Source organism: Globicephala melas, chromosome 15 (genome assembly GCF_963455315.2).
Source record: "Globicephala melas chromosome 15, mGloMel1.2, whole genome shotgun sequence".
Taxonomy (NCBI): domain Eukaryota; kingdom Metazoa; phylum Chordata; class Mammalia; order Artiodactyla; family Delphinidae; genus Globicephala; species Globicephala melas.
In genome coordinates, this window is record NC_083328.1 from 29434863 (window position 1) to 29448160 (window position 13298).

At 39.6% G+C, this 13298-nt stretch overlaps 1 protein-coding gene across 1 annotated transcript in view; it reads right to left on the reverse strand.

The window, feature by feature from the left end:
- Positions 1-337: 337 nt before the first annotated feature.
- ATF7IP2 (activating transcription factor 7 interacting protein 2) overlaps positions 338-13298 on the reverse strand; it is a 73909-nt gene continuing 60948 nt past the window's right edge. The window contains exons 10-12 of the mRNA XM_070043623.1: positions 5256-5458; positions 4823-5007; positions 338-423 (exon numbers count right to left, since the gene is read on the reverse strand). Of these exons, the coding sequence (XP_069899724.1) occupies positions 402-423; positions 4823-5007; positions 5256-5458 (410 nt within the window). The 3' untranslated portion in view covers positions 338-401. The remainder of the gene's footprint in view (positions 424-4822; positions 5008-5255; positions 5459-13298) is intronic.

A 13298-nucleotide genomic window follows, 5' to 3' on the forward strand; every position in this document is an offset into this window, starting at 1 on the left:
CATCTCATTTCCAAACCTGTGTTCCCAAACATGAAAAGTGTGAGTGTAGGAGAACACCCATTTCCATCCACCTTCATCAACAATGGTTATTATTCTTAAAAATCTTTTCCAATTTGTTGGACTAAAAAATGTAGTTGTTCTAATTCTGTAGCTTCTGGAAAATTCAATTAAATTATTTTAATTGAGTAAATAAGTAGACTCACAATAGCACATTTGAAAAAGCATATTAAAGTGCTTTCTAAGATGAAATGTAACCCAAATGTTTCTTTATGAGTAAAATGGATACTTCCACTCAATTTGGAACGAATATCCCTTACAGAACATTTCATATCAGTACCTGGGCTGCATTTTGTGCCTCTGGGGTTGTCTCTTTTGAGATTGAAATAGCTTTCGTAGGTGACTCAAGCATGGATACTGGACTTTCTGTGAACAACAGAAGGTTTAAAAGTAAAATGTATCTACAATAATCAGTCCCATAGCCTTTAAAGCAAACAGTAGTTTACATCTTGGGTAGTAATTAAATGTGAACTAAAATTATAAAACTGTGAAATAAGAAGATAACTTTTGATATGCAAAGGTATCAAATATAGAGAATTTTTCTTTAATGTGACAAAAATTCCTCAAGGTAAACACTAATGTCATGATGCAACTGGGAACTAGGAAAAATTACCCATGGTAGAGGGATTCCTGCTTAGCAGTCTTAGAGGCAGATTTTGCTCTGTTAGGTCAACAAGGATGTTTGCAAACACAGAACTGTTTACAATCCTATAAGAATGTGTGATACAAACAAGGCCTGGGAATTCAAACTAGAACTCATGCAGGCTGGGGTTGGAGGTATCCCATGGTAGCCTAGAGGGAATTAGACATCAATTGTGGACTGCTGAAAGGGAGGGGAAGGGAGGAGAGACAGAAGAGAGAATGGAAGAAAGAGAGATGGTTAGAAGAAGAAAAGGAGGAAAATAGAGAAAATGTGGGTGTGAGGGAGAGAAAGAAGGTTTAGTAGGCACAAGAATGGTTTGAGGACAACTGGGGAAAGTACCATGGGGATAGTAAGAAAAGTGCCTCCATGTTGGAAAGTAATAGGACCAGACAGCTAAAAATTTCAGAAGTTTGAACATATCTAATAAGCAGCAAAAATCATTTTTAATCCACTGTGTGTGCAGTGATATAACTGTTTAACGTACTTTAAGAATCTCCCCCAATAAAATTTTTTACTTGTATTTTTCTTTTAACTGACAAGGATAACTGAGATTCTACACTGTTTCAAAGATAACTTATTAATCGCTTTATTTACTGGTGTTAAAATACGTTTTTGTAAAGGTAATGATTTTACGCTTTTAATTGTAAGAGAATCGATGCATGAGAGATTGGTTCAAAATGGCAGAGTAAAAGGATGTGTGCTCACTCCCTCTTGCGAGAGCAGCAGAACCACAACTAACTGCTGAACACTCATTGACAGGAAGACACTGGAACTCACCAAAAAAGATACCCCCACATCCAAAGACAAAGGAGAAGCCGCAGTGAGGCGGTAGGAGGGGCGCAATCACAATAAAATCAAATCTCATAACCGCTAGGTGGTGACTCACAAACTGGAGAACAATTATACCACAGGAGACCATCCACTGGAGTGAAGGGTCTGAGCCCCATGTCCAGCTTCCCAACCTGGGGGTCTGGCAATGGGGGGAGGAATTCCTAGAGAATCAGACTTTGAAGGCTAGTGGGATTTGATTGCAGAATTCGACAGGACTGGGGGAAACAGAGACTCCCCTCTTGGAGGGCACACACAAAGTAGTGTGCACATCAGGACCCAGAGGAAGGAGCAGTGACCCCACAGGAGACTGAACCAGACCTACCTGCTAGTGTTGGAGGGTCTCCTGCAGAGGCGGGGGGTGGCTGTGGCTCACCGTGGGGACAAGGACACTGGCAGCAGAAGTTCTGGGAAATACTCCTTGGCATGAGCCCTCCCAGAGTCCACCATTAGCCCCACCAAAGAGCCAGGTAGGCTCCAGTGCTGGGTCGCCTCAGGCCAAACAACCAACAGTGAGGGAACCCAGCCCCACCCATCAGCAGACAGGCAGATTAAAGTTTTACTGAGCTCTGCCCACCAGAGCAACACTCAGCTCTACCCACCACCAGTCCCTTCCAACAGGAAGCTTGCACAAGCCTCTTAGATAGCCTCATCCACCAGAGGGCAGACAGCAGAAGCAAGAAGAATTACAATTCTGCAGCCTGTGGAACAAAAACCATATTCACAGAAAGACAGACAAAACGAAAAGGCAGAGGACTATGTACCAGATGAAGAAACAAGATAAAACCCCAGAAAAAGAACTAAATGAAGTGGAAATAGGCAACCTTCCAGAAAAAGAATTCAGAATAATGATAATGAAGATGATCCAGGACCTCGGAAAAAGAATGGAGGCAAAGATCGAGAAGATGCAAGAACTGTTTAATAAAGACCTAGAAGAATTAAAGAACAAACAAACAGAGATGAACAATACAATAACTGAAATGAAAAATGAACTAGAAAGAATCAATAGCAGAATAACTGAGGCAGAACAGATAAGTAACCTGGGAGATGAATGGTGGCATTCACCGCCATGGAACAAAATAAAGAAAAGAGAATGAAAAGAAATGAAGACAGCTTAAGAGACCTCTGGGACAACATTAAATGCACCAACATTCTCATTATAGGGGTCCCAGAAGGAGAAGATAGAAAGGACCCGAGAAACTGTTTGAAGAGATTACAGTCAAAAACTTCCCTAACATAGGAAAGGAAATAGCCAGCCAAGTCCAGGAAGCACAGAGTCCCAGGCAGGATAGACCCAAGGAGAAACATGCTGAGACACACAGTAATCAAACTGACAAAAACTAAAGACAAAGAAAACTTACTGAAAGCAACAAGGGAAAAATGACAAGTAACATACAAGGGAACTCCCATAAGGATAACAGCTGATTTCTCAGCAGAAACTCTACAAGCCAGAAGGGAGTGGCATGATATATTTAAAGTGATGAAAGGGAAGAACCTACAACCAAGATTACTCTACCCGGCAAGGATCTCTTTAGGTTTGATGGAGAAATCAAAAGCTTTACAGACAAGCAAAAGCTAAGAGAATTCAGCACCACCAAACCAGCTCTACAACAAATGCTAAAGGAACTTCTCTAAGTGGGAAACACAAAAGAAGAAAATGACCTACAGAAACAAACCCATAACAATTAAGAAAATGATAATACGAACATACATATCAATAATCACCTTAAACGTGAATGGATTAAATGCTCCAACCAAAAGACACAGGCTCACTGAATGGATACAAAAACAAGACCCATATATATGCTGTCTACAAGAGACTCACTTCAGACCCAGGAACACATACAGACTGAAAGTGAGGGGATAGAAAAAGATATTCCATGTAAATGGAAATCAAAAGAAAGCTGGAGTAGCAATACTCATATCAGATAAAACAGAATTTAAAATAAAGAATGTTACAAGAGACAAGGAAGACACTACATAACAATCAAGGGATCAATCCAGGAAGAAGATATAACAATTTTAAATATATATGCACCCAACATAGGAGCACCTCAATACATAAGGCAACTGTTAACACCTATAAAAGAGGAAATCGACAGTTACACAATAATAGTGGGGGACTTCAACACCTCACTTACACCAATGGACAAATAATCGAGACAGAAAATTAATAAGGAAACACAGCTTTAAATGACACATTAGACCAGATAGATTTAATATATATTTATAGGACATTCCATCCAAAACCAGCAGATTACACTTTCTTCTCAAGTGCACACGGAACATTCTCTAGGATAGATCACATCTTGGGTCACAAATCAAGGCTCGGTAAATTTAAGAAAACTGAAATCATATCAAACATCTTTTCCAACCACAATGCTTTGAGATTAGAAATAAATTACAGGGAAAAAATGTAAAAAAACACAAACACATGGAGGAAAAACAATACATTACTAAATAACCAAGAGATCACTGAAGAAATCAAAGAGGAAATCAAAAAATACCCAGAGACAAATGACAATGAAAACATGACGATCCAAAACCTATGGGATGCAGCAAAAGCAGTTCTAAGAGGGAAGTTGATAGCTATACAATCCTTCCTCAAGAAACAAGAAAAATCTCAAACAATCTAACCTTACACCTAAAGGATCTACAGAAAGAAGAACAAACAAAACACAAAATTAGTAGAAGGAAAGAAATCATAAAGATCAGAGCAGAAATAAATGAAATAGAAACAAAGAAAACAATAGCAAAGATCAATAAAACTAAAAGCTGGTTCTTTGAAAAGATAAATAAAATTGATAAACCTTTAGCCAGACTCAACAAGAAAAAGAGGGAGAGGACTCAAATCAATAAAATTAGAGAGGCTTCTGGGAAGATGGCGGAAGAGTAAGACGCGGAGATCACCTTCTTCCCACAGATACACCAGAAATACATCTACACGTGGAATAACTCCTACAGAACACCTACTGAACGCTGGCAGAAGACCTCAGACCTCCCAAAAAGCAAGAAACCCCCCAGGTACCTGGGTAGGGCAAAAGATAAAGAATAAACAGAGACCAAAGGAGAGGGACCGGACCTGCACCAGTGGGAGGGAGCTGTGAAGGAGGAAAGGTTTCCACACACTAGGAAGCCCCTTCGCGGGCGAAGACTGCAGGTGGCAGAGGGGGAAGCTTCAGAGCCGCGGAGGAGAGCACAGCAACAGGGGTGCGGGGGACAAAGCAGAGAGATTTCCACACAGAGGATCAGGGCCGACCGGCACTCACCAGCCAGAGAGGCTTGTCTGCTCACCTGCTGGAGCGGGCGGGGCTGGGAGCTGAGGCTCGGGCTTCGGTCAGAGCCCAGGGAGAGGACTGGGGTTCGCAGTGTGAACACAGCCTGCAGGGGGTTAGTGCACCACGGCTAGCTGGGAGGGAATCTGGGAAAAGTCTGGACCTGTTGAAGAGGCAAGAGACTTTTTCTTCCCGCTTTGTTTCCTGGTACACGAGGAGAGGGGATTAAGAGTGCTGCTTAAAGGAGCTCCAGAGATGGGCGCGAGCCGCGGCTAAAAGCACGGACCCCAGAGACGGTCATGAGACGCTAAAGCTGCTGCTGCTGCCACCAAGAAGCCTGTGTGTGAGCACAGGTCACTATCCCCACCTCCCCTCCGGGGAGCCTGAGCAGCCTGCCACTGCCAGGGTGCCGGGATCCAGGGACAACTCCCCCGGGAGAACGCACGGCTCACCTCAGGCTGGTGCAACGTCATGCCGGTCTCTGCTGCCGCAGGTTCCCCCCACACTCCATGGACCACCCTCCCCCTGGCCTGAGTGAACCAGAGCCCCAGAATCAGCTGCTCCTTTAACCCCGTCCTGTCTGAGCGAAGAACAGACGCACTCCAGCGACCTACATGCAGAGGCGGGGCCAAATCCAAAGCTGAGCCCCTGGGAGCTGTGCGAACAAAGAAGAGAAAGGGAAATCTCAGCAGTTTCAGAAGCAGCGGATTAAAGCTCCACAATCAACTTGATGTACCCTGCATCTGTGGAATACATGAATAGACAACGAGTCATCCCAAATTGAGGAGGTGGACTTTGAGAGCAAGATTTATGATTTTTTCCCCTTTTCCTCTTTTTGTGTGTATGTGTATGCTTCTGTGTGAGGTTTTGTCTGTATAGCTTTGCTTCCACCATTTGTCCTAGGGTTCTATCCATCCATCTTTTTTTTAAAATTCTTTTCTCTTAATTATTTTTTATTTTAATAACTTTATTATATTTTATCTTACTTTATGTTACTTTATCTTCTTTCTTTTTTTCCTTCCTTCCCTCCTTCCTTCCTTCCTCCCTCCCTCCCTCCCTCCTTTCTTTCTACTTCTACTACTTCTTTCTTTCTACTTTTTCTCCCTTTTATTCTGAGCCGTGTGGATGAAAGGCTCTTGGTGCTGCAGCCAGGAGTCAGTGCTGGGCCTCTGAGGTGGGAGAGCCAACTTCAGGACACTGGTCCACAAGAGACCTCCCAGCTACACATACTATCAAACGGCAAAAATCTCCCAGAGATCATTTCAACACCAGCACCCAGCTTCACTCAATCACCAGCAAGCTACAGTGCTGGATGCTGGACATGCTATGCCAAACAACTAGCAAGACAGGAACACAACCCCACCCATTAGCAGAGAGGCTGCCTAAAATCATAATAAGTCCACAGACACCCCAAAACACACCACCAGACGTGGACCTGCCCACCAGAAAGACAAGATCCAGCCTCATCCACCAGAACACAGGCACTAGTCCCCTCCACCAGGAAGCCGACACAACCCACTGAACCAACCTTAGCCACTGGGGACAGACACCAAAAACAACAGGAACTATGAACCTACAGCCTGCAAAAAGGAGACCCCAAACACAGTAAGATAAGCAAAATGAGAAGACAGAAAAACACACAGAAGATGAAGGAGCAAGATAAAAACCCACCAGACCTAACAAATGAAGAGGAAATAGGCAGTCTACCAGAAAAAGAATTCAGAATAATGATAGTAAAGATGATCCCCAATCTTGGAAATAGAATGGACAAAATGCAAGAACATTTAAAAAGGACCTAGAAGAACTAAAGATGAAACAAACAACAATGAACAACACAATAAATGAAATTAAAAACACTGTAGATGGGATCAATAGCAGAATAACTGAGGCAGAAGAACAGATAAGTGACCTGGAAGATAAAAACAGTGGAAATAACTACTGCAGAGCAGAATAAAGAAAAAAGAATGAAAAGAACTGAGGACAGTCTCAGAGACCTCTGGGACAACATTAAACACACCAACATTCGAATTATAGGGGTTCCAGAAGAAGAAGAGAAAAAGAAAGGGACTGAGAAAATATTTGAAGAGATTATAGTTGAAAACTTCCCTAATATGGGAAAGGAAATAGTTAATCAAGTCCAGGAAGCACAGAGAGTCCCATACAGGATAAATCCAAGGAGAAATATGCCAAGACACATATTAATCAAACTGTCAAAAATTAAATACAAAGAAAACATATTAAAAGCAGCCAGGGAAAAACAACAAATAACACACAAGGGAATCCCCATAAGGTTAACAGCTGATCTTTCAGCAGAAACTCTGCAAGCCAGAAGGGACTGGCAGGACATATTTAAAGTGATGAAGGAGTAAAACCTGCAACCAAGATTACTCTACCCAGCAAGGATCTCATTCAGATTTGATGGAGAAATTAAAACCTTTACAGACAAGGAAAAGCTGAGAGAGTTCAACACCACCAAACCAGCTTTACAACAACTGCTAAAGGAACTTCTCTAGGCAAGAAATATGAGAGAAGGAAAAGACCTACAATAACGAACCCAAAACAATTAAGAAAATGGGAATAGGAACATACATATCGATAATTACCTTAAATGTAAATGGACTAAATGCTCCCACCAAAAGACACAGGTTGGCTGAATGGATACAAAAACAAGACCCATATATTTGCTGTCTACAAGAGACCCACTTCAGACCTAGAGACACATACAGACTGAAAGTAAGGGGATGGAAAAAGATATTTCATGCAAATGGAAATGAAAAGAAAGCTGGAGTAGCAATTCTCAGATCACACAAAATAGACCTTAAAATAAAGACTATTAGAAGAGACAAAGAAGGACACTACATAATGATCAAGGGATCGATCCAAGAACAAGATATAACAATTGTAAATATTTATGCACCCAACATAGGAGCACCTCAATACATAAGGCAAATACTAACAGCCATAAAAGGGGAAATCGACAGTAACACATTCATAGTAGGGGATTTTAACACCCCACTTTCACCAATGGACAGATCATCCAAAATGAAAATAAATAAGGAAACACAAGCTTTAAATGATACATTAAACAAGATGGACTTACTTGATAATTATAGGACATTCCATCCAAAAACAACAGAATACACATTTTTCTCAAGTGCTCATGGAACATTCTTCAGGATAGATCATATCTTGGGTCACAAGTCAAGCCTTGGTAAATTTAAGAAAATTGAAAGTGTTTCAAGTATCTTTTCCCACCACAATGCTACGACACTAGATATCAATTACAGGAAAAGATCTGTAAAAAATACAAACACATGGAGGCTAAACAATACACTACTTAATAACGAAGTGATCACTGAAGAAATCAAAGAGGAAATAAAAAATTACCTAGAAACAAATGACAATGGAGACATGACGACCCAAAATCTATGGGATGCAGCAAAAGCAGTTCTAAGAGGGAAGATTATAGCAATACAATCCTACCTTAAGAAACAGGAAACATCTCAAATAAACAACCTAACCTTGCACCTAAAGCAATTAGAGAAAGAAGAACAAAAAAACCCCAAAGTTAGTAGAAGGAAAGAAATCATTAAAATCAGATCAGAAATAAATGAAAAAGAATGAAGGAAACGATAGCAAAGATCAACAAAAATAAAAGCTGGTTCTTTGAGAAGATAAACAAAATTGATAAACCATTAGCCAGACTCATCAAGAAAAAAGGGAGAAGACTCAAATCAATAGAATTAGAAATGAAAAAGGAGAAGTAACAACTGACACTGCAGAAATAAAAAAGATCGTGAAAGATTACTACAAGCAACTCTATGCCAATAAAATGGACAACCTGGAAGAAATGGAAAAATTCTTAGAAATGCACAACCTGCCAAGACTGAATCAGGAAGAAATAGAAAATATGAACAGACCAATCACAAGCACTGAAATTGAAACTGTGATTAAAAATCTTCCAACAAACAAAGCCCAGGACCAAATGGTTTCACAGGCGAATTCTATCAAACATTTAGAGAAGAGCTAACACCTATCCTTCTCAAACTCTTCCAAAATATAGCAGAGGGAGGAACACTCCCAAACTCATTCTATGAGGCCACCATCACCTTGATACCAAAACCAGACAAGGATGTCACAAAGAAAGAAAACTATAGGCCAATACCACTGATGAACATAGATGCAAAAATCCTCAACAAAATACTAGCAAACAGAATCCAACAGCACATTAAACGGATCATACACCATGATCAAGTGGGGTTTATTCCAGGAATGCAAGGATTCTTCAATATACGCAAATCAATCAATGTGATACACCATATTAACAAATTGAAGGAGAAAAACCATATGATCATCTCAATAGATGCAGAGAAAGCTTTTGACAAAATTCAATACCCATTTATGATAAAAACCCTGCAGCAAGTAGGCATAGAGGAAACTTTCCTCGACATAATAAAGGCCATATACGACAAACCCACAGCCAACATCGTCCTCAATGGTGAAAAACTGAAAGCATTTCCACTAAGATCAAGAACAAGACAAGGTTGCCCACTCTCACCAATCTTATTCAACATAGTTTTGGAAGTTTTAGCCACAGCAATCAGAGAAGAAAAGGAAATAAAAGGAATCCAAATTGGAAAAGAAGAAGTAAAGCTGTCACTGTTTGCAGATGACATGATACTATACATAGAAAATCCTAAAGATGCTACCAGAAAACTACTAGAGCTAATCAATGAATCTGGTAAAGTAGCAGGATACAAAATTAATGCACAGAAATCTCTGGCATTCCTATACACTAATGATGAAAAATCTGAAAGTGAAATCAAGAAAACACTCCCATTTACCACTGCAACAAAAAGAATAAAATATCTAGGAATAAACCTACCTAAGGAGACAAAAGACCTGTATGCAGAAAATTATAAGACACTGATGAAAGAAATTAAAGATGATACAAATAGATGGAGAGATATACCATGTTCTTGGATTGGAAGAATCAACACTGTGAAAATGACTCTACTACCCAAAGCAATCTACAGAATCAATGCAATCCCTATCAAACTACCAATGGCATTTTTCACAGAACTAGAACAAAAAATTTCACAATTTGTATGGAAACACAAAAGACCCCGAATAGCCAAAGCAATCGTGAGAACGAAAAACGGTGCTGGCAGAATCAGGCTCCCTGACTTCAGACTATACTACAAAGCTACAGTAATCAAGACAGTATGGTACTGGCACAAAAACAGAAAGATAGATCAATGGAACAGGATAGAAAGCCCAGAGATAAACCCACGCACATATGGTCACCTTATCTTTGATAAAGGAGGCAGGAATGTACAGTGGAGAAAGGACAGCCTCTTCCATAAGTGGTGGTGGGAAAACTGGACAGGTACATGTAAAAGTATGAGATTAGATCACTCCCTAACACCATACACAAAAATAAGCTCAAAATGGATTAAAGACCTAAATGTAAGGCCAGAAAGTATCAAACTCTTAGAGAAAAACATAGGCAGAACACTCTATGACATAAATCACAGCAAGATCCTTTCTGACCCACCTCCCAGAGAAATGGAAATAAAAACAAAAATAAACAAATGGGACCTAATGAAACTTCAAAGCTTTTGCACAGCAAAGGAAACCATAAACAAGACCAAAAGACAACCCTCAGAATGGGAGAAAATATTTGCAAATGAAGCAATTGACAAAGGATTAACCTCCAAAATTTATAAGGAGCTCATGCAGCTCAATAACAAAAAAACAAACAACCCAATCCAAAAATGGGTAGAAGACCTAAATAGACATTTCTCCATAGAAGATACACAGACTGCCAACAAACACATGAAAGGATGCTCAACATCATTAATCATTAGAGAAATGCAAATCAAAACTACAATGAGATATCATCTCACACCAGTCACAATGGCCATCATCAAAAAATCTAGAAACAATAAATGCTGGAGAGGGTGTGGAGAAAAGGGAACACTCTTGCACTGCTGGTGGGAATGTGAATTGGTACAGCCACTATGGAGAACAGTATGGAGGTTCCTTAAAAAACTACAAATAAAACTACCATATGACCCAGCAATCCCACTACTGCGCACATACCCTGAGAAAACCATAATTCAAAAAGATTCATGTACCAAAATGTTCATTGTAGCTCTATTTACAACAGCCCAGAGATGGAAACAACCTAAGTGTCCATCATCAGATAAATGGATAAAGAAGATGTGGCACATATATACAATGGAATATTACTCAGCTATAAAAAGAAACGAAATTGAGCTATGTGTAATGAGGTGGATAGACCTAGAGTCTGTCATACAGAGTGAAGTAAGTCAGAAAGAGTAAGACAAATACTGTATGCTAACACATATGTATGGAATTTAAGAAAAAATAAGTCATGAAGATTCTGGGGGTAAGACAGGAATAAAGACACAGACCTACTAGAGAATGGACTTGAGGATATGGGGAGGGGGAAAGGTAAGCTCTGACAAAGCAAGAGAGAGGCATGGACATATATACACTGCCAACTGTAAGGTAGATAGCTAGTGGGAAGCAGCCGCATAGCACAGGGAGATCAGCTCGGTGATTTGTGACCGCCTGGAAGGGTGGGATAGGGAGGGTGGGAGGGAGGGAGATGCAAGAGGGAAAAGATATGGGAACATATGTATAACTGATTCACTTTGTTATAAAGCAGAAACTAACATACCATTGTAAAGCAATTATACTCCGGTAAAGATGTAAATAAAATAAAATAAAATAAAATTTGAAATTAAAAAGGAGAAGTTACAATGGACATAGCAGAAATATAAAGCATCATAAGCGACTACTACAAGCAACTCTATGCCATTAAAATGGACAACGTGGAAGAAATGGACAAATTCTTAGAAAGATATAACCTTCCACGACTGAACCAGGAAGAAATAGAAAATATGAACAGACCAATGACAAGTAATGAAATTGAAACTGTGATTAAAAATCTTCCAACAAACCAAAGTCCAGGACTGTCCAGGACCGGATGGCTTCACAGGTGAATTCTATCAAACATTTAGAGAAGAGCTAAGACCCATCCTTCTCAAACTTCCAAAAAACTGCAGGGGAAGGAACACTCCCAAACTTATTCTACAAGGCCACCATCACTCTGATACTAAAACCAGAGATACTACAAAAAAAGAAAATTACAGACCAATATCACTGATGGATATAGGTGCAAAAATCCTCAACAAAATACTAGCAAACAGGATCCAACAACAAGTTAAAAGGATCACACACCATGATCAAGTGGGATTTGTCACAGGGATACAAGGATTCTTCAATATAGGCATATCAATCAGTGTGATACACCATATTAACAAATTGAATAAAAACCATATGATCTCAATAGATACAGAAAAAGCTTTTGACAAAATTCAGCACCCATGTATGATAAAAACTCTCCAGAAAGTGGGCATAGAGGGAAACTCAACATAATAAAGGCCATACACAACAAACCCATAGCAAACATCATTCTCAATGGTGAAAAACTGAAAGCATTTCCTCTAAGATGAGAAACAACAAATGTATGTCCACTCTCACCACTATTATTCAACATAGTTTTCGAAGTCCCAGACACAGCAATCAGAGAAGAAAAAGAAATAAAAGGAATACAAATTGGAAGAAAAAAGTAAAACTGTCACTGCTTGCAGATGACATGATACTAACATAGAGAATCCTAACAATGCCACCAGAAAACTACTAGAGCTAATCAATGAATTCGGTAAAGTTGCAGGATACAAAATTAATGCAAAGAAATCTCTTGCATTCCTATACACTAACAACAAGAGATCAGAAAGAGAAATTAAGGAAACAATCCCATTTACCATTGCAACAAAAAGAATAAAATACCTAGGAATAAACCTACCTAAGGAGGTAAAAGACCTGTACTCAGAAAACTATAAGACACTGATGAAAGAAATCTAGGATAACACAAACAGATGGAGAGCTATACCATGTGCTTGGATTGGAAGAATCAGTAGTGTGAAAATGACTCTACTACCCAAAGCAATCTACAGAATCAATGCAATCCCTATCAAATTACCAGTGACATTTTTTACAGAACTAGAACAAAAAATCTTAAAATACGTATGGAGACACAAAGGACCCTGGATACCCAAAGCAGTCTTGAGGGAATAAAATGGAGCAGGAGGAATCAGACTCCCTGACTTCAGATTATACTACAAAGCTACAGTAATCAAGACAATATGGTACTGGCACAAAAACAGAAATACAGTTCAATGGAACAGGATAGAAAGCCCAGAGATAAACCCATGCACCTATGGTCAACTAATCTATGATAAAGGAGGCAAGGATACACAATTGAGAAAAGATAGCCTCTTCAATAAGTGGTGCTGGGAAAACTGGACAGCTACATATAAAAGAATGAAATTAGAACATTCCCTAACACCATACACAAAAATAAACTCAAAATGGATTAAAGACCTAAATGTAAGACTGGA